Here is a 22,102-nt window from a genome sequence, read left to right on the forward strand (position 1 = left end):
AGCGTTTTATATTTTATCTACACCGAGATTTTAAACGAAATTAAATAATAAACGAAAGTGCTCAAAAATAATTATTCTCGGAAAGGTTTTTCACGCTGACGCTATCTAAAAACGTGGTTAACACGATTGCGTCTAACCCAAAGGTAATGGGTTCAAGGCTCGTCGCTGCTACCATTGTGGGCGTATGTGTCCTTGGGCAAGACACGCAATTGCTCCAAACCACTAATGAGTTGTCCAAGTTATCAGGCACACACAAAAAAATCAAACAAAAAATAACGCACAAGTGGCATACTTGGTAACTAAGCTGGCACGAGGTGTATGAAACAATCGTTTTCCGGCCACGCGAGCATAAAGCAAGTTACATACAATTCAATCATTTACCATGTGTTACAGTAGCTACCAGCAGCACGCCAAACATGATGTATACTTTAACGAACACGCAAAGTGCTGTGCTCCAAGCGTACGTAACAGTAAAGCCCATCGTACACCAAAATGTCCACGCCGCTTGTGCTTGGTCAGTTGTATCAGGAAATACAATCTTTGCCATTACTGCAAAAAAACATAAATATTGTAGGGTGGGGAAGGACGGGACACCTTTAGCACATAATATTCAAATATCCTGATGTGTTTGAAGCATTAAAACTTAACAACGGTTTCAATGTTCTTTGGTTACTACACAATCGGACGAGAAAATAGAATGAAAAGTGTCCTATCTTTCCCACCCTACTATATATATATCTCTCTCTCTCTCTCTCTATATATATATATATATATATAGTAAAATGGGGCATGTTTTCTTTCTATTTTCTCGCCCCATTGGTAGTAAACAAAGAACATTTACCTTTTTTTTCATAACTGCGACTCTAAAACGGCGTTGTTAATTGTTCAAAACACTGCGGGAAAATATGGGATCCAGCGGTATCGCATCTTACCCCACAGGAATGTAGTAGAGTGGGGAAGATGGGACATCTTTTTATTCACTTTCTTGTCCCTTTTGGTGGTAAACAAAAAAATTTTTTTTTTTAATTTTTGGTGGTAAACAAAAAATTTTAAAAACTTTTGGTGGTAAACAATTTTTTTTTTCTTTTGATCAGGTTTTTTAAATGCCATGTGCTAAAGGTGTCCCATCTTCCCCACCCTACTATATACAGCTCCTCGAATGTAGAAAATTCTAAACCAGCAAAAAATTGCTTCTTACCTGAAGTAATCATCTGCATGCAGCCATCGACAATACCGCAAGCAAACAACAGAACATAAATAACTACCACGCTTGAATTTTCTTGCGGTTTCCACAGTAGATAGAACAAATATACGCCGACATTGATCGTCAAAGCGACCGCTGCCGGTATTTTTCTGCATGTAATAATAATAACATAGTAGGGTGCGGCAAGACGGGACACCTTTAGCACGTAATATTCAAATATACAGATCGTGTTTTAAACAATTGACAACGGTCTATGGGAGTCTCTATAGGATACCGTTTTATAATTCTTTTGGATATTTTTTTGTTTACTACTAAATGTGACTAGAAAATAAAGTGAACATATGTCCCGTCTCCCCCCACCCTACTGTAATATAATAATAACTTTATTTGTCTCTTCTAGTACGGTAGCAAATGTTTAAAAATATTTTAAACAAAAAGACAGGATATAGCGACAAAACAACAGTTGTTAAAACACGCTTACAATTAAAAACCTATTTACATTTAATTAAAAGAAAATAAGCATGGTCGCTACACCTAGCAGACAAACGAGCAAATAATGTTTAATCATTGTCAAGTTAAACTTCTAATAGAAACAAAAGTGTGTGTAAAGATAATTATATTTTCTGTACTAACCTTCCCAAACGACCAAACATTTTCCCAGCAAACAATGACATCAACAATGAACTAGCTCCGTAAATGGCAGTGCTAAGTCCGACCTTCAAAAAAAGTATGTTGAGTTTAACAAACGAATATACAGTATACTGTGGGCGGAGATCGTACACCTTTAGCACATAATATCTAAATCTACTGATCATGTTTTAAACAATTAAAAACACTTTATGAGAGTCGTAAGGATATGATTTTATATTTCTTTGAATTTTCTTTGTTTACTACCAAATGGGACAAGTTATGGGAGGAAAAGTGTCCCATATTACCCCACCCTACTGTATCATATTGATTTATGTTGTTTTCGTGGCTTGCTGGTTAAGCAACACTATTTCACGTCGAGACCATACTATAGTTTCAATTGTTGTTTTGTCGCTATATCCTGTATTTTCGTTTAAAATATTTCTAAATCTTTGCTACCGTAATCGAAGAGACAGATAAAGTTATAGTAGGATGGGGAAGATAGAACACCTTATCATTCGATTTTCTCGTTACATTTGATAATAAACAAAGAAATTTCAAATAATTGTAAAACCGTATCCTTACGACTCCCATAGACCGTTGTTAATTGTTTAAAACACGATCAGGATTTAGATAATATGAGCTAAAGGTGCCCCATCTCCTCTCCCCCCCCCCTACTATATTACTATTTAAATCGCATTAAAATATTTTTCTAGATTAACGAATGAAGTTCCTTACTTCTGTTACACCGAATACACAGGATACGTAAGCTCTTGTAACTTCAGCAAATACAAAACTCATATGAAAACCGTATTGAAACTGCATCGGGGACATTAACAGTTGCTTGCGGTTGACTAGTTGATGCAAAATTCCAAGCAGTTCATTTTTTATGGATTTACTTTTATCTGCTGTCTCTGTTTGACATTCGCATTGAACAACATTGAAAGTTTCTGTAGATTGTGCCACTGGTGTTTCAACCTAGAAAAGCATTAGGCAAAAATTAAATTGCTTATAAAACTAATATGGTAGGGTGGGGGCGATGATACACCTTTTCATTCTATTTGATCGTCCCATTTGGTAGTAAACAAAGAACATTCAAAGAATTATAAAACCGTATCCCCACGACTTCCATATAAATCGTTGTTAATTGTTTAAAACCCGATCAGGATATTTGGATATTATGTGCAAAAGGTGTCCCGTATTCCACACTCTATCATATATATTAAAGTGTTTTTTTTTGTTTAATTAGTACTGTTGGGAAAGATGGGATACTGTTAGCCCTTAATTAAATCCCATATTTCGTGATCGTGTTTTTTACAATTAACAAGGCTTATTTAGGGTTACATAATACGGTTATTATATAGTTCTGTATATATTGTTTGTTTACTACAAAATGGGGCAATAAAATGTAATAAAAACATACCATCTCTTATTATATATAGTAGGGTGGGGGAATATGGGATAGCGTCGTAAAGCTACATTTATATAGGTCTTATAATATTCCACTATCTCTAGTAGGCCGTGTAATATTCTTTGTTTACTTCCAAATGGAACGAGAATAGATAATGAAAACATGTTCCATCTTACCCCACTCTACCACCACAATTTCATTCCCTTATCAAAGAAAACCTACTTCGACTTTACAAACATTTCCATTTTCATCAAGTCGTTCTTTTCCTTTATCAGCATGATGCGGTTCTGGTGAGGAGAATCCTTCATTGTCAGCTCCTTGTATTTCATTTCGCCATAAACTTAAGTCTTCTGCAATAAAATAAATTTTAGTAAAGTGGGAAAAGATGAGACAATTTTATTGTATTTTCTCCTACCATTTGATAGCAAACAAAGAGCATTCTAGCAATTATAAAACCGCATCTTAACGACTCCCATAAACCGCTGTTAATTGTTTAAAACACGATTGCAATTTTGGCTATTATATGCTAAAGGTGTCCCGTCTCCCACCTCACCCTACTATAGCCTATGATACATATAATGTCTTTAAACACATTCTTCTTTTCATTAGAAAGTTTAACTTCATAATAAACGAACATAAATGTCTTGTTGTTTGTGTTACGTTGTGGGTATGGGGGCTTTGAGCCCACACATACGCGCTTACTTGCTTTCACATTGTGTGTGGTTTTAGGTTTTCATTATTCCAGTCCTTGTGGCGTGCGATGTTTAGTTTGTCGATTTTATCGTGTTTTTTATTCGTTTTCCTTATCACTGTTTCACTTCTATTCACTTCTTTTGATCAGTGTTGTCACGCTTGGTTTCTTTGATTGCTCCGTGTTTTAAGTCTGGTCGTTTTCTGTGCCGTTGACTGATTTCATTAATTTGCGCGTTTTACATTTCTTGCTTCGATTCGCTTTTTGGTGTGCAAAGTTAGTTCTCGTTGTTACGTGTTGTTGAACGGTAGCGGAATTGTTTTATTGTTCAGAGTGTTATTTCAGTCGGTTTACATTTACAAGATACAGTTTTTGTTAGTGGTAACATTGCATCAGTGCACGTCAACTCGTTTACTTTTTATATTTTAAAACGTCCTTTTTTATATTTGCTTTTATTAAAACGGTATACGGTGGTTTTAGTTTAGAGCAGACTATATGAGAGGTAGGCCCCGCGATTGGCCGCTAAGGCAACGTCCCGGACCAAACACCTCAAACAGGTATTTGTCTGCCGCGCTTATTTCTTCCAATTAAATGTAAACATGTGTTTTAAACCGTGAGCGTGTTTTAACAACTGTCGTTTTATCGCTATATCCTGTCTTTTCGTTTTACATATTTTTTAAAGGTAATCGATATATGAAAACTGAAAGAAACAAGTAATAACTATTAATACTAAATTATAAATATTATATAGTAAGTTGGGGAAACACGGGACACCTTTAACACAAATATCCTGATCATGTTTTAAACAATTAACAACGGTCTATAGGAGCAGTGAGGATAAAGTTTTATAATTCTTTGGATGTTCTTTGTTTACTACCAAATTGGGACAGAAAAATACAACGAACAGTGTCCCATCTTTCCCCACCCTACTATATAATATTAGTTATTAATTGTTTTTTCGAGTTTTTATTTGTCTTATGATAAAAATACATGAGATGAAAAGACAGGATATAGCGACAAAACAACAGTTGTTAAAACGCAGTTACGGTTAAAAACATATCTACATTAAATTGAAAAAAATAAGTGTGAAAATACCCCCCCCAACCTACTATATTGTATACCATAATGACTAATTAAAGTTATTTAAATTCACCGTTCGCGGGAGATGGAATAAACATGTAGCTTATCGCTCCAACAAAAGTCATAACCAGAAATACTCCAAGCATAATGTAAATTGTGGTTTGTTCTGCTTGGCGGTATTTACTCGGATCTTCTTGACTTGGAAGTTGGCAATCGTTGGCACCGCATGCTTCACTAACCAATATTCTATAAATATAACAATATAGTAGGGTGGAGGAAGATGGGACACCTTTAGCACATAATATCTAAATATCCTGATCGTGTTTTAAACAATTACAAACGGTCAATAGGAGTCATGGGCATATAGTTTTATAATTTCTTGAAAGATCTTTGTTTACTACTACACGGGGCGAGAAAATAGAGGTAAAAGGTGTCCCATCTTTCCCCACCCTATACTGTATGAATGAAAGAATGAATATTTAACTTACTTTATCCTAGCGTGGCGAAAAACGACAGTCGTTATAACACGGGTGTTCTTTTTCATACACCTCGTGTCAGCTTTATACGAGTTACCAAGTATGTTACTTTGTGGGTGATTATTTTATTTTGTATAATAATAACTTTATTTTTTTTCGATTACGGTAGCAAAATTTACAAATATTTTAAATTAAAAGACAGGATATAGCGACAAAACAACAGTTGTTAAACACGCTTACAGTTAAAAACATATTTACATTTAACTGAAAGAAAATGAAAAATGTGACACCTTTTTTATTCTATTTTCTCATCCTATTTGTTAGTCAACAAATAACTTTCAAAGAACTATAAAACCGTATCCTCATACGAATTCCATAGACCGTTGTTAATTGTTTAAAACACGATTAGGATATTTAGAATCGTGAGCTAAAGTTTTCCTATCTTACCCCACAGTACTATAGGAACAAGTTTAACAACAAAATATTTTAAAAAAATTTAACTCAATTTTAACATGACTACATACCTGCTACTATTAAGTAAATGGCTGTGTGTCATGTTTTCATTCTGCGGCGCAACTTTAAAAATCACGAAGGGAATCATGTTCCCAATCACCTAAAAAATACGTATTTATTTTGGATCATTTTTTTGCGAAGTTCGATTAAATATGAGCTATATAGTAGGGTGGGTGAAGATGGGACACCCTTTTTTATTCTATTTTTTTTTTTCGTTCCATTTGGTAGTAAACAAAGAACAATTAAAGAATTATAAAACCATATCTTTACGACTTCCATAAACCGTTGTTAAATGTTTAAAACACGATCAGGGTATTTTGATATTATGTGCTAAAAGTTTCCCATCTTCCCCCACAGTACTATATATATAAATATATATACTGCAGATACTATAGAACTATACATATAAGAAGAGAATTTAGCCAATAATTGTAACCATGTCATAGATTGATAAACAATTACACAGGACCAACGCCAGTCTATAATATTAATAATAATAACTTTTATTTGTTTCTTCTATTACGGTAGCGAAGATTCAAAAAAATATTTACAAAAAGACAGGATGTAGCGACAAAACAACAATTGTTAAAACACGCTTTTCCCCACCTGGCATGACTGATAAGCACAGAAGAAATATCCAGTGACGTAATTAATATATTTGCTGAGCGAGCCACTTCCGATCAGATTATATTTTTTGGCAAATTGAAGATTGTATTTTCCAACGCAAACCCAAAACGCCGATTTGGCAAAGCCAGTTATACTGCTTGCTGGCAGAATGGTGTAATAAGCTATAAAGATTAATGACCGTTATTAAACATGAAATTCTATATCGGGTTTAGCCAAAGCGTTTGAACTCCAATGGCACCTTGTTATTTGTATAGTAGGGTGGGGTAAGATGGGACACCTGTTCGATCTATTTTCTCGTCCCATTTAGTAGTATGCAAAGAACATTTAAAGAATTAGAAAAACCATATCTTCACGGTTTCATAGACCGTTAGTAATTGTTTAAAACACGATCAAGGTATTTGGATATTATGTGCTAAAGGTGTCCCATCTTCCCCACCCTGCTATATATATCTGCATCATATACTAAACCTGGATAAAAATTCGCTGCGACGTAAACAATGAACATGAGCTGCGTGGAAACCAAGAATACTTTCACGTCTAAATACTTTGATATTACTGGAACGATCGTTAGCGTACTAACCAACAGAGTGGATGTCATAACAGTCGAACCCAACGCTCCTATATATAATAAATAGAGATACTCTAATTCGGGGTAAAGTGGGTTGGGGGAAGATGGGACACTTTTTCATTTATTTTCTCATCTCATTTGTTAGTAAAAAAAACATTCGAAGAATTATAAAACCGTATATTTTCACGACTACCATAGACTGTTGTTAATTGTTTAAATCACGATCAGGATTTTCGGATATTTTGTGCAAAAGTTGTCCTGTCTTCCCCCACCCTACCATATATATATATATATTTACCAACCTTATTTTAGCATAATATGTTTAAATGTTTCACGTAATGCACGGTAAAGGGAAAATGCCCTTTAAATTACCCAAGCCGCCTTCCACGTTCATACTGGTCTGCAAATTCATCAGCGCACAGTTGGCTGATGTTACCATAATGACCCCGAACAAGTAACAAGCAAACTGTTTATTGATGGTACGACGGTTTTTACTCAATTCCTCGGTCGCCATTGCTGTTTCTGAATAAAAGCAAATAAGTATATCATGTTAACCTATTTATATGCATGCATTAAGATAGAGTGAATGCTGCGGAATAAGTAATTTAAATCAAAATTGATATCAATTTTCCAGACCGTTTTGAACGCTATGGTTCCACCCACCTTTTTAAATAGGCTTTGTCAGTTAGCAATGATAAATAGATCTTGTCAAGTCTTAACCAAGGTCTTGCCAGTTAGCAGTTACCACTGCCGCGAATAAATGGAGTTCTTGAAAATTCGGCAATAAGTATATGGGATATATTGTGAGCGACGAGAAAAACACTTTTTATGAACGGATATAAAGAAAGACAAGAAAGAACCAGCGAAAACCGGTCCTGTTCTATTTGCTTCTTTCCGAGTGGTCGAAAAGTTGGCGTGTTGGGGGTGGGGTACTTGCATTGGAGCATAGGACCATCGTTCCAATAGGTTTGAAACACAATGGACTTGTTTGAGAATAGACATTATGTGTTTTTATTGTAATGTTGCGAAAATAATGAAACGTATCATGTATTTTGCTTTTCTTTGCATTTGATAGCACATTTTGTATGTGGATATACTTTAATTGTGTTTTCTTCTTCTGGTTTTGCAAAATCGTGTTTCTGTATAAATAGGTATTTGATTTGGTTGATGAGTTCTGCTCAAACCTTTCATGGGGCGTTGTAGACTTCGATGATTAAACGGTTTTCAGCATCTGTTTTAATTTTTATAAACTATTTCGACTTTCCCTCTTTCCAAGTCTGAATATTGTTTATTGCCGACGCTTTACTGTTTCTTGCTGCCAATTTTTGGCAGTATCAGTAGGGTGGGAGGAGATGGGACACCTTTAGCACACAGTATCCAAATATCCTGATTGTGTTTTAAACAATTAACAACAGTCTATTGAAGTCGTGAGAATACGGTTTCATAATTCCCTAAATGTTCTTTGTTTATTATCAAGCGAGACGAGGAAATAGAACGAAAAGGTGTCCCATCTTCCCCCACCCTATACAACACATATTCTATAGGGTGTGACCCTATGAACACATGATAGTTAAATTCCATTTCCGTGTATTCTGTGGTTTCTTTATTTAGTTTGACGTCGCATTTGATTGGTCTAGTAGTTGCCACATGATATATAAAACGACCGCTAGTCGTTTATTATACGACCGATATTAATTTTTACAGTCGATTCTGGTTTAATCTGGAATCAACTGGGTAAGCGTGTAGGTAAAAGTTTTATATAGTGCAACTGTGTGGTTAAATTTGATATCTTATGTTTCCTGATCGTGTTTTTTGGAGGCGCGAGGTTACGATTATGTAATTCTTTAAAAGTTTTTTGTTTTTTTGTCAAAACGATAGCACTTTTCAATCACGCAACCTTGGCTGAACTGATATGTTCTTGGACAGTGCTAGGCTATATAGTTCTCATTGTCAATTAATGAAATGTTTTTAAGATCACGTTCATACTACTCTAGGCTACGTCACACATGCATTCATTTATCAACGAAACGGTAACAGGAACTAACTCTGACAAAATCAAAGCATTAGAACATTCATGAAACTGTTTATGTCACTTTGACACGAACAGACCCCAAAGTCCTAAACATTTTATTACATTTTTAAAATGTAGCTATTTCCAGGTATGATAATTCAAGTGATTCAAAAAACATTTACTTTCTGATTTTGTACCTATGTCACCAAAACTGTATCGAATAAGGGAATTTCCCTGCGAAGTAGTTTATGTACATGTGAAAAATTTATTCGTAAGCATGTGGAATAAATTGCTATTTTGTTATAAACTAAAACTTTAGGTAAATTAGTTTTTATACCCTTTACAAAACGGATATTTTATTGGAAGGTAAACGTATTAGGTTAACTTATTTATTGGCGTTCTGTAATCGAATTAATCGTTGTTTGGAATAAAACAAGAAACATGCTTCGATTTTCTGTTCTACTGCGGAGGTCAAATTTATCTGGCTGTCGTTTATGGTTCAGTACCGGAGAACCAAACAAAGAAGTGAATACAAAACAAGTTTTAATGGAGTTACGGCGTAAAACAGGCTATCCGTTAATAACTTGTCGCCAAGCTCTGCAGGCGTCAGGTTATAACGTGGAAAAGGTAATTAAAATATTTATTTTTTAAAATATATTTTTAATAACAATAACTGTATGTGTCTCTATGATTTTGGTAGCAAATATTTAGAAATGTTTTAAACGAGAAGGACAGGATATAGCAACAAGACAACGCTTGTTAAAACACGCTTACAGTTAAAAAACATATTTACATTTAGTTTGAAGAAAATAGGCGTGGTCGCTACACCTAGCAAACAAACGAGCCATTTATGTTTCATTATTATTAAGTTAAACACAACCTATACAATAACTGTGGAAGTCTTTCGAGAGGATTGACCCAAAGATTGGGGGACATAATTAACAATATTAATATCTGCTTGAGCCAAAATGTTTCACTACTATATATGCATATGTGTCTGGCGCCGTGGCAAAGTAGTTAGCACGCCTGCATGTAACCCAGAGGCAAAGGGTTCAAGGCTCGGATCATCTACATATGTGTGCCAATGTGTCCTTGGGCAAGACACTTAACGGCAATTGCTCCAACCTAGCGGCCACTAATGGGTTGTCAAAATTATCAGCCATAATTAAAAAAAATGAAAAAATCCCCCTAAAAATAATGACCCACAAAGTAACATACATGGTAACTTATAAGCTTGCACAAGGTGTATTAACACCCGTGTTATAAGTTATAACGACTGTCGTTTTCCGGCCACCCGAGGATAAAGTAAGTTACATTCATTCATGTATTTACAGGCAAAAGAACATTTGTTACAACTCGCAAAAGAGAAAGGTTGGAACACGATGCAGATGGACGGGGGGGTGCTGAAAGAAGGATTAATATCAGTTGTAACGAATAAAAATAATGGATTAATTGTTGAGGTAATGTATATAAACATTATACACACACACACACACACATATTACTTAATAATTTGTTTAGTTTAAATTTTTTTGGGGTTTAAGTGTCACATTATTTTTCTGTTACTTCTGCTACCAGACATAATGTAAATAATCTTTTAGCGGCTCATCTGGTATAAAAACATGGTGTATTTCCAACGTTTTCCTGATACAGTCTTGCCGGAATGCTGACAAAACGTCAGAAGTACACTCTGTTTTATAGGGCCAACCAGATGAGCTGGTGAAACATATTTTTAGTTAAATTATTGTTTTATCAGATGGTTTAAGAAGTCATGTTTTCAAACTGATGCCATTTTTATGTCTGTGTACAAACTATAATTTGTGAAGCAGGTTAAAAAAATATATTGGGATTTTGTAAATTGCTTTTTTTATTAGGTGGATGTAAAATTGGTTTTACTTATATTTATGTAAGTAAAAAATATATATGTGTTTTTTTAGTGTTTTACTATTGATAGGATCTATATTTATTATAACTTATAGAACAGTATGTTCTGATAATATATATATATATTATATATTTTCAATCAAATGTACAATTTTGATATAGGTGAACTGCCAAACAGATTTTGTTGCAAAAACCAAAGAATTTCAAAGTTTAGTAAAAGATGCAGCTCAAACATTACTTGATGTTTATTCAACCCAACAACCTTCCAAGGTACAGTTTGTTTTTTTAGATGATAGGGAGATTTTATTCAGTGTACGTTTATTGAGTCACTAGCGAATGCTCACAAAATCTGCAAAGACAACTTACGATAATATAGCAGTTGCATTATGTTTTATTGCGACCGGTAAATTAAAGGGGCGATTGAACACGAGACATGGTATTTAAATGGCAGATAACGGTAGAAAAAAGGCACTCGTGTACACTTCAGCGCACAAGCGTGCCGTCTGCCACAGTAAATGAAATACATAAACAGACAAAACACGCAAACATAGCGAAATAGAGGCACAAGGCGAGTGATGTAACAATTACCTATAGTTTGTCCCGCATGAACGGTCGCGTAATAATACGTGACATAAAAATATACGCATACAATGACATAGGTCACTGACTGTAAACACATTACAGTCTACTAAGGTAATTTTAATTTTCCTGTAAAGTTTAATGAATAATTGAATGTATTGTTACTTACTTTATCCTTGCGTGGCCGGAAAATGACGGATGTTCTGTTTCATACACCTCATGCTGGCTTACGAGTTACCAAGTATGTTACTTTGTGGGTGCTTAACGTATGTTCCATAAAAAAAAATTTTAAAAAATAAAATAAAATAATTACCCACAAAGTATCATACATGGTAACTCGTAAGCTGGCATGAGGTGTTAACCCGTGTAATAACGACTGTCTTTTTCCAGCCACGCAAGGATAAAGTAACTTACATTCATTCAAACATGAGAGAGTTCTGTTTCATTAAACATGAGAGTTCATTAAACATGAGTGTTATGTTTCATACACCTCATGCTGGCTTACGACTTACGAGTTACTAAGTATGTTACTTTGTGAGTGATTAACGTACGTTAATATTTAGATTGATTTGAATCCACCTGAACTTCTGAAGTTGGTGGTTTCTGGAAAGAAACAAACTATTGAAGATACTGTGGCTATTACTATTGGTGAGAACCAACTCTAAGTTGTAAACAATGTTCTAAAAGTTGGGTTCATCTAGTTTGTTCTAACTTACTATATACTCGCGTGGTCAAAAATTGACAGTCGTTGTAACACGGGTGTTCTGCTTCAAACACCTTGTGCCAGCTTACAAGTTACCAAGTATGTTACTTTGTGTGTAATTATTTTTCGTTTTTTTAAAATATATATGGCTGATAATTTGGACAACCCATTAGTGACCACTGGGTTGGAGTGATTACCGTTAAGTGTCTTGAACAATGACACGCCCACGTGCTAACCATTTTGCCATGGCGGCAAATATATTATGTGCTAAAGGTTTTCCGTCTTCCCCCACCCTACTATATATATTTTTTTGTTATTTCTTGAGCAGTTTTATTTTTGTATATATAATATATATATATACACATTTTTTCGTTATTTCTATATATACGAGAATAATACACGAATGTTTCCATGCAGGCAAACTAAAGGAGAAAATTGAAATTCGCCGAGCTTCGTTGCTATCCGTCCCAACCAATTCCATTCTCGCTGTTTACATTCATCCGAGCGTCCTCATCTCAAAAACTCGGCCAGGATCTACTTTAGGAAGTTATGGGGCCATGGTGTCACTTTCACCAACTGGTAGCATGTTTATTATATTCTGTTACTTCTGCTACCAGGCATAATGTAAATAATCTTTTCGCGGCTTATCTGGTGTAAAAACGGGGTGTATTTCCGGTGTTTTTCTGATGTAGTTTTGCCGAATTGCAGACGAAACGTCGGAGATATAGTCTGTTTTATAACAGATAGATGAGTCAATTTTTTTGGTATTTTAATTTTTTTATCATGTGAAGGTCATCGCAAATGTACAAAATTACAGATAGCTTGCCTAATAGAAAGGCTGCTGCTAAACCGAACGCCATGGCAAAATGGTTAGCGCGCCTGCTTCTAACCCAGAGCTAATGGGTACAAGGCTCGTCGCTGCTACCATTGTGGACGTATGTGTCCTTGGGCAAGACACTTATCGGCAATTGCTCCAACCCAGTGGTCACTAATTAGTTGTACAAATTATCAGCCATACGTGCTAGGTTATAAATTATAACATTAAGTACAGCATACATAAAAACAACAATATTAACATAATAATTGAATAGCCACTAGCTAGTAGGCAAACCGCTTTTAGGTTTCGTCCAAGAAACGGAGAAGCATAGCTTTTAAAAAAACTTTTCCAAATATCGCAGAAAAATCTACCATAAATACCCCATCAGTTTTTTAAAATACCGGTTTTAAGAAATTAGTGTAACATGAGGGTTTTATTCAAGATGAGAATACTGGAAAGTCCTCCATCAAAATGGCTGGCAGAGATATTGCGCAACATATAGTTGGAATGAACCCATCATGTATTGGAACATGCTTAAGTATGTATATTGTTAGTTGTTTCTGCTAACAGGCATAGTGTAAATAATCTTTTAGCTACTCATCTGGTATAAAAAACAATAGTGTGGAACAGTCCTGCCGAATGGCAGACGAAAGTCGGAAATATGCTACGTTTTTTCGACTAAATGAGCCCTTAAAAGAATATGTATGTATATTGCTGTGTTTAAAAACGTAGTTTTTTTCTGGCGTTTCATCTGCTATTTTTGTCGGAAAAACACTACGTTTTTTCAAACTATTGAAAGCTAAATATATATGTATATTGTTACAATAAACAGCTTATGCCAAATTTATGTTTCTGCTTGTAAAATACATACAGAAACTCTTGATATTTTTGTTAACATTTTTCGGGTGTTGGGGTAATGAGCCGAATTTGGCCTAAACATATATGTTCTTGGACAAGACACTTAATGGCAATTGCTTCAACCCAGTGGTCACTAATGGGTTTTATTAGCCATACCCATACATAAAAAAATGAAAAAATATCTTAAAAAATAATCACTCACAAAGTAACATACCTGGTAACTCGCAAGCTAGCACGAGGTGTATGAAACAGAACCCTCTTGTTATAATGACTGTCGTATTATAACGATTCATTTATTTAAGGATAAATACCTAATAACCTAATGCTGTTTTAAATGTAGAACCAACCCCAAATAAAAGCGTGACGGACTCCACACCAGATGATGACGTTATTAACCCTCCAGAAATGCTTAGTCCAGATGAATCAAGTCATGAACTACTTAAACAACCATTTCTTTTAGACAGTTCTATCTCAGTGGCTCATTGGTTGAATTATCACCAACTAAACGTGAACGATTTTATTCGTTTTCAAGTCGGAGAGAAAACGAAATCTGCCGAGAAATAATTTAAAGTTAAAAATCATGAAGATAGGGCTGGATACAGTTAAGTGTATGATGGAAAAATGATGTTGCTAATTTCAGCTCATTACAGATTGGTTTCATCATTGTGTTTTTTCAACTTGATGCTTATGCTGTTAATACAAGTTTTTTAAACATAGGCAAGCAAGTAGAAAAGTATAATTAAATTATATAACTGTAAAAGGGCATGTATTTTAAAATATCATCATCATATAGTAGGGTGGAAAAAGATGGGACACTTTTTCTTGTCCCATTTGGTAGTAAACAAAGTACATTCGTTATAAAACCATGTTTTTACGACTCTAATAGACTGTTGTTAACCGTTTGCAAGAATTACAACACGATTAGGATATTTAAATATTATGTGCTTAAGATGTCTCGTTTCCCCCCACTCTACTATATATACAGTAGGAAGGGGGAATATTCATAGACATGCAAAATGCACTATAGTAGTGACTGATTAAAAATAGCTGGGAAGATGGTACACATTTTCATTCTATTTTCTCGTTTCATTTGGTAGTTAACAAAGAATATTCGAAGAATTATAATACCGTATCCTCAGGACTTCCATAAACCGTTGTTTATTGTTTAAAACTTGATCAGGATACTTGAATATTATGTGCTAAAGGTGTCCCATCTTCTTCCACATTACTATATGTTAGCTTCACATAGAAGAACATAAGGGTAAACATAGGTGGTATACGTAGGCTATATCTGTTATGGCGTCAAATGCCCGCGATCGATATGAACGTACCGTTGAGATTTAGACGACCCTTAAGTGACCATTATGCAATTCTCTATTAGTGTCTTTCCTACACGAAACTCGATAGTTACAGCGTCGAAGTTAAACCTGTAATCTGGACCATCGTGCCATAACCACTTTGCCCCGGCGGGGGTAGACAGAACAATGGCTATGATAAATCAGAACAATGGCTATGATAAAAATAGTAGGGTGGAGGAAGATGGGACATCTTTTTATTCTATTTTCTCGTCCAATTCAGTAGTAAACAAAGAACATTCAAAGAATCATAAGACTGTATACTCACGACTTCCATATACCGTTGTTAATTGTTTAAAGCACGATCAGGACATTTAGACATTATGTGCTAAAGGTGTCGCATCTCCCCCCACCCTTTTATATATGTTTGTTAAAAACAGTAACGCTAATTTGGTCTGTGGTTACGTCATTTACAAAAATAATGTCAAAAATGTCCTAGAACACAGTCACGCGAATGGGATGGCTTAATTTTACATAACGTTTACACGTTGCGATGGCTGAGAAATTCTCCGACGTTTTTATTTCTTTTGTTTAAAACACCCTCTTGTTTCATGAGGTGTCTCTCATTTGTCCTACGAGTGAATAACACATTGACCAGTTATTGTTTCGATACAATGATGAACACAAAAGGAATCAACGAAGCGAGAGAAACACCACCTTTGTGGACGTCGGCAACATACATTCATGTAAATATTAGTATATAGCAACCGTCTTCTTATTGTTTAGAAGGACGAAACGCACTGTCGAGATTTATTGGGCAAACTTTTCGCAGCAGATTATACCAACACTGGAATTTTTGATTTAGTTGAAAAGAAAAAGGTGTTACAGTTTTTTTTTTAAATGTCGTTTATGCATTTTGTGAGTATTTTTATCGTGTTTTCGCTGTGTACGTGGAAGACAGGACAGTGTATTGATCTTACAACACAAGCTAATGCAACTGGATCATCAGTGGTTTCGAGGTGTGTCGAATTAATAGAGAACTCAGGTGAATATGCGGTAGTTTTGAAATATTGTAGAAGGTCGATGAAAATAGGACACCTTTTCGTTCTATTTTCTTATCCAATTTGGTAGTAAGAAAATTTAAACATTTATAAAACCGCATTCTCACGACTCCATAGACCGTTGTGAATTGTTTAAAACACGATCAGGATAATTAGACGTTTTATGCTAAAGTGTCCCATCTCTCCCACAATACTATATAATCTTTATCGCTTGATTCAGGAATTTTTCGCGATGATTCGAACCTGTTACGTCGGCTTGCTTACGTTGAAACAACTGACGGTACATCATATACAGCAAATCAAGGTGGAATATGGAAGGTATATACATATTAATTGTTTATAGCCTAAAACTAAACTTAAATGTTATAAATGAATAGCGCTGTAGCACAATTGGTTGGCGCGCCTGTCCCGAACCCAGAGGTAATGCGTTCAATGCTTTTCGCTACTAACATTATGGCGTATGTGTTCAGCAAGACACTTAACGGCAATTCCTTTTCGCAAGACACTAATTAATGGGTTGTCCAAATTATCAGTCACACATAAAAAAATATAAAATCCCCAAAAAATAATCACCCACAAAGAAACATACTTGATAACTCGTAAGCTAACACGAAATGTATGAAAGAGCATACCCGTGTTTAACGACTGCCGTTTTCCCGCCGCCATGCGAAATAAAAAAAAAAAACGATACATTCGCGAGGATAAAGTAAGTTACATTGAATGTAAGGTTTTTCACCCTCGCGTTGTGGTTGGGGCAACTACAATCGTTATAACGACACCCACGTTCTGTTTCAAACACCCATACCTGACAGTTCAGACAATCCATTAGTAACCACTGGGTTTGTGCAATTGCCTTCAAGTGTCTTGACCAAGGATACACACGCCTACAATGGTAGGAACATCGGGCCTCGGAACTCGTAAACGCTTGGATATAGAGGCTCACTTTGCGACGGCGCTGAGAGTTTCATTATAAATCACATTTTCTCTGTTTAGGTTTCACAGTTTGTATTTACGGAGCTCCAATCTCAGAACTTTAACGCTTCGATCTATTACACTGCAGTGATGAGTCATTTTTCCATAGATTGGCAATCTGTGACGTATGCTGACTTAGACAAACCGCTATATTCTGCTTTAGCAGCGAGATTGGTAATTGCACATGCAGAAATAATAGTATCTGGTACTATATCTACGGACATCAACGTTCAGGTAACAAGAGTTCCACTTATAACTTATGATATAGTAGGGTGGTGGAAGACGTACACCTTTAGCTCATAATATTTAAATATCCTGATCGTGTTTTAAACGATTAACACCAGTCTATGGGAGTCATGAGGATATGGTTTTATAATTCTTTAAATGTTCTTTGTTTACTACCAAATGGGTCGAGAAAGTAGAATGAAAAGGTGTCCCATCTTGCCTCACTCTACTACATATTTGTAAACTACTTTCTTCATATTTCTACATATGTATTCAACAGTACAACACTTGGGCGTTTTATTTCCATGACAACCAACAAGCGACGACTCTTTCTGAATTCACCACTTTAATCGCCCAGATTCCTACACGTAAGTCAAGTGTACACACTGTAGCACAGTTGGTTAGCACGCCTGCCTGTAACCCAAAGGTAATGTGTTCAAGGCTCTTCGCTGCTACCATTGTGAACATATGTGTAGTGTACTTGGGCAAGACGCTTAATGACAATTGCTCCAACCCAGTGGTCATGTCGCTATTTCCTGTCTTTTCGTTTAGAAATACTTTTAATGTTTTACTACCGTAATCGAAAAGAAAATAAAACTATAAAATTAACGGTTTATTTGTCTCTTCGATTACGGTAGCGAAGATCTAAAAATGTTTAAACGAAAACGAAAAGACAGAATATAGCGACAAAACAACAGTTGGTAAAACACGCTTACAGTTAAAGCATTTATGTTTAATTGGAACAAAATAAGTGATAAATAAAGTTTTTATATTCTTATTATTAGAATGCCAATCAGATCAAAGGGATATTGTTTTGCTGATTGAAAGTTCATCTGCCATACCCACAGCTGACTTTAACAACATGAAAGCATTTGCTCTTTCTCTAATCGGCAGGTTTAGTATTTCTGTCAACAAAACAAGATTTGGAATCATGCAGTTTGCCAATAACCAAATGGTATGGTTCGCATGTAGTGGTACAGTTGTATTCAACTTTATATATATTGTTGTCTTATATAACCCTATTTTTATAACTGCTTGTTAATTAAAAAACTGAAAACTATACTTCGAAACACAGACAAAGTTGGAAGTGTTGACATATTTACCCTTGGCATGGCACTTAATTTGCATTGCTCCCACCCAATGGCTAGACAAACATTTAAATATTTAAAAAAATAAACAACCAAAAAGTTACATATGTTGGAAATGTAATTGACACAAGTTTTATGATATAAAACACATGTGACTATTGTTGCCCAGCCACGTAAGGATGAATAAGTTACATTTATTTATAAGTAACACTTTATTTGCTATTAAAATAATGTTTGGCGTTGTGGCAAAGAGGTTAGCATGCTTGCCCCCAACCCAAAGGTAATGGGTTCAACCCTCATTGCTGCTATCACTCTGTCATTAGGTGTATGAAACAGAACACCTGTGTTATAAGTTATAACCACTGTCGTTTTGGGCCATGCAAATGTAAAGCAAGTTACATTCATTTATTTAAAATGAAATTCATTTATTTATTTTCAAACTCAGTGGACCCTAATTGGTTGTTCAAATTATCAGCCACACATAGAAAAAAATAGCGAAAAAACCCACAAAGTAACATACTTTGTAACTGTAAGCTGGCCAATGTGTCCGAAAAGCGCAAGTTACATTTATTCAATCATTCAAATAACGTTACCTAAATACAGGAAATAGTCAGCATAAGAGATGGTGTTGATTTGGCGAATGTCACTAATGCTATTAATGGAATGACATTACTTAATTCTGAACCAGTCCGAACAGGAATAGCAATTGCTCATGCTGTTTCTCTTTTCACAAGCAGTGGAAGAGGCATAAATGGTGGATTTGCCACAGTAAGTAAAATGATTTGGTTTCAACCATACATTTTAACTAATGCTATTTCCCACACCTTTTATCTTTAGTATGCTGTCTTAATGTTGTTTTGCTGTTGGTTTCCTTTACTTTGTTTTTAAATAATATGGTTTTTGCTGTCATTATGAAAGAGATAAAAAAATGTGGTTTTTGTTATTATGTTATTACATAGTATGGTCGTTTCTAAGTGAAAAGTCTAACAATTTGTGTTGTAAAGTTTTTTCATTCCAAATATAAATTTCGTTTCAAAATTAGAAAAAAATCCAACAAAAATTTAAACATTTTTTACGGTCACCTTTGTCTCTATTAAAAGTTTAACTTAAATAAAATAAATGGCTTCTTTGACTGCTAGGTGTAACGACCATGCTTATTTTCTTCCAATTGAATGTAAATATGTTTTTTAACTGTAGGCGTGTTTTAACAACTGTTGTTTTGTCGCTATATTCTGTCTTTTCGTTTAAAATATTTCCTAGTCGTCGCTACCGTAATCGAGAAGACAAATAAAAGTTATTATTATATTATTATTGTTTTTTTTATATTTCCAGGTATTGTAATGTATGTTTTATTTTGATAAATTGAAAAAATAACTTGTTTACATTTCTAGGTGCTTGTGGTGATCACAGAACGACCAAGTATCGACAATGTTAGTGTTCCTGTGGGCAATGCTGTTGCAAGCGGAATCGACATTCTATCGGTTGGGGTGGGAAATAACATAGAAATGGTACGTTTTATAATATTTTATATTATCATAGTGTTTCATAACAAACCTAATGTGATAAATTGTTTGTTTAGAGTGAAATTACCAGCATTGTTTCGGCGTCGAATAACATTTTCTACTCGAGTTCTTTCACATCGCTTTTAACCTTGACGGAAAGTGTTACAAAAGGAGTTTGTCGGGGTATTTTGTGTAGAAAGCCTAAGTTTATTGAACAATTAGAGGTATCAAAGTCAAATTTAAATTATTTGATCATGCTTAAAAAAAATGTTTTTCGCTTTTGTTTTTTAAGATAGAAATAAAATTAAAAAATTCACTTTTTTGTTGTGGCCGATAATTTGGACAACCCATTAGTAACTACTGGGTTGGAGCAATTGCCGTTAAGTGTATTGCCCAACGACAATGACCCTACTATGATATGTTATGATAAAGGCAAAACAAATTTTGGGAGTTTTGAAATTGTTATATTTGACATAATAAACCGTATCCATGTTTTTAGCTCAGATTGTGACGTCAGGGAATTTATCTATTTCTGGCACACTTTTTCCCTCTACAAGTCAGTCTATCAGGCTTACACTGTCTGCAATTGGAACTGGATTTCGGTTGTCGACTACTATAGGAACTATCACGGCATATTTTTCAACTACAAATAACTATCCAACATCAGCTGTGTATGACAACAGGTTAAACCATTTTTATTTATTGGTTGCTTGAATAGTAAAGTTCTAACTCTTTTTTCCAAGTTGATTGCATTTACTTTAAATTAACGAATCTATATAACATACTTTATTCTCGTGCGGTCGAAAGACGACAGTCTTTATAACACGGGTGTTCTGTTTCAAACACCTCGTGCCAGCTTACAAGTTATCAAGTATGTTACTTTGTGGGTGATTGTTTTTTAGGATTTTTTCATTTTTTTATGTGTGACTTATAAAAAAAATCATTAGTGACCACTGGGTTGGAGCAATTGCTGTTAAGTATCGTGCCCAAGACACACCCCCACAATGATAGCAGCGACAAGTATAAAAAACAAAAGAAAACATATTGACTAATAGTCAAAGTTATCTTACTAATTTTGCAAATACTTCTGTTATTTTGAAACGCAAACTATTTTTTATTTTCAAATTAATGTACCTTACTTTATCCTCACGTGCTTGAAAAAACGCCAGTGGTTACAACACAGGTGTTCTGTTTCATACATCCTGTGCCTGCTTATGAGTTACAATATATATAACTTTGTGAGTGATTATTTAAACATTATCTATAAAGGTAATTCTTTTTTCAGAATGGTTGTGAATATTCCAAACACAATATTCTTTTACAACTACACACCTCCAGCTGCTCAACTCAATAACGGGCAAATAGTGATGTACGTTGGATTGGAATGTACGTCCACTTTACCAACAATATATCAATTGGATATTGGAACACCATATGTGCCAACTCGTAAGTTCACTTGAAAAAAAATTGTATGTAACTCACTTTATTCTCGCGAGGCTGAAAAGCAATTGTTATAAATAACACAGTTGTTCTGTTTTATACACCTCATGCTTGCTTATGAGTTACAATGTATGTAAATTTTTTATCCTTATATGGTGGGACAACTACAATCGTTATAACATGGTTGTTCTGTTTATCTCTCTCTCACGAGTTACAATGTATGTAACTTATTTATTCTCCATGGTGGGACAGCAATAGTCGCTATAACACAGCTGTTCTGTTTCATACACTCTTTCCTGCTTACAAGTTACTGCCTATCTAGATTAAACCGGCGCCGTGGCGTAGTGGTTAGCGCACCTGCCTCTAACCCAGAGGTAATGGGTTCAAGGCTCGTCGCTGCTACCATTGTGGGCGTATGCGTCCTTGAGCAAGACACTTACCGGCAATTGCTCCAACCCAGTGGTCACTAA

At 35.0% G+C, this 22,102-nt stretch overlaps 3 protein-coding genes across 4 annotated transcripts in view; 2 read left to right on the forward strand and 1 right to left on the reverse strand.

Annotated features, from left to right (window-relative positions):
• Positions 1-1,760: 1,760 nt before the first annotated feature.
• Positions 1,761-6,185, reverse strand: LOC100180611. The gene is made up of 5 exons (XM_026836156.1): positions 6,014-6,185; positions 5,087-5,259; positions 3,465-3,592; positions 2,570-2,809; positions 1,761-1,920 (listed from the first exon to the last, which is right to left on the reverse strand). The coding sequence occupies exons 1-5, from the start codon at positions 6,088-6,090 to the stop codon at positions 1,819-1,821; spliced, it is 720 nt and encodes a 239-aa protein (XP_026691957.1). The 5' UTR covers positions 6,091-6,185; the 3' UTR covers positions 1,761-1,818.
• Positions 6,186-9,551: 3,366 nt separating this feature from the next.
• On the forward strand, positions 9,552-14,766 carry LOC100179012 (elongation factor Ts, mitochondrial). 2 transcript variants are annotated; one of them, XM_002129397.4, is made up of 7 exons: positions 9,553-9,835; positions 10,543-10,668; positions 11,255-11,362; positions 12,235-12,319; positions 12,792-12,953; positions 13,634-13,729; positions 14,390-14,766. In XM_002129397.4, the coding sequence occupies exons 1-7, from the start codon at positions 9,650-9,652 to the stop codon at positions 14,611-14,613; spliced, it is 987 nt and encodes a 328-aa protein (XP_002129433.1). In that variant the 5' UTR covers positions 9,553-9,649; the 3' UTR covers positions 14,614-14,766. The 2 variants fall into 2 exon arrangements, with proteins under 2 accessions (XP_026691955.1, XP_002129433.1); XM_026836154.1 differs by lacking the exon at positions 13,634-13,729 and having other exon boundaries at positions 9,552-9,835; positions 14,390-14,716.
• Positions 14,767-15,738: 972 nt separating this feature from the next.
• Positions 15,739-22,102, forward strand: part of LOC104266065 — an 11,506-nt gene continuing 5,142 nt past the window's right edge. Inside the window, exons 1-10 of the mRNA XM_018813193.2 lie at positions 15,739-16,389; positions 16,626-16,723; positions 17,399-17,611; positions 17,883-17,970; positions 18,388-18,557; positions 19,294-19,458; positions 20,082-20,198; positions 20,270-20,375; positions 20,692-20,875; positions 21,478-21,638. Of these exons, the coding sequence (XP_018668738.1) occupies positions 16,245-16,389; positions 16,626-16,723; positions 17,399-17,611; positions 17,883-17,970; positions 18,388-18,557; positions 19,294-19,458; positions 20,082-20,198; positions 20,270-20,375; positions 20,692-20,875; positions 21,478-21,638 (1,447 nt within the window). The 5' untranslated portion in view covers positions 15,739-16,244. The remainder of the gene's footprint in view (positions 16,390-16,625; positions 16,724-17,398; positions 17,612-17,882; positions 17,971-18,387; positions 18,558-19,293; positions 19,459-20,081; positions 20,199-20,269; positions 20,376-20,691; positions 20,876-21,477; positions 21,639-22,102) is intronic.

This window comes from Ciona intestinalis, chromosome 9, assembly GCF_000224145.3.
Source record: "Ciona intestinalis chromosome 9, KH, whole genome shotgun sequence".
Taxonomy (NCBI): Eukaryota; Metazoa; Chordata; class Ascidiacea; order Phlebobranchia; family Cionidae; genus Ciona; species Ciona intestinalis.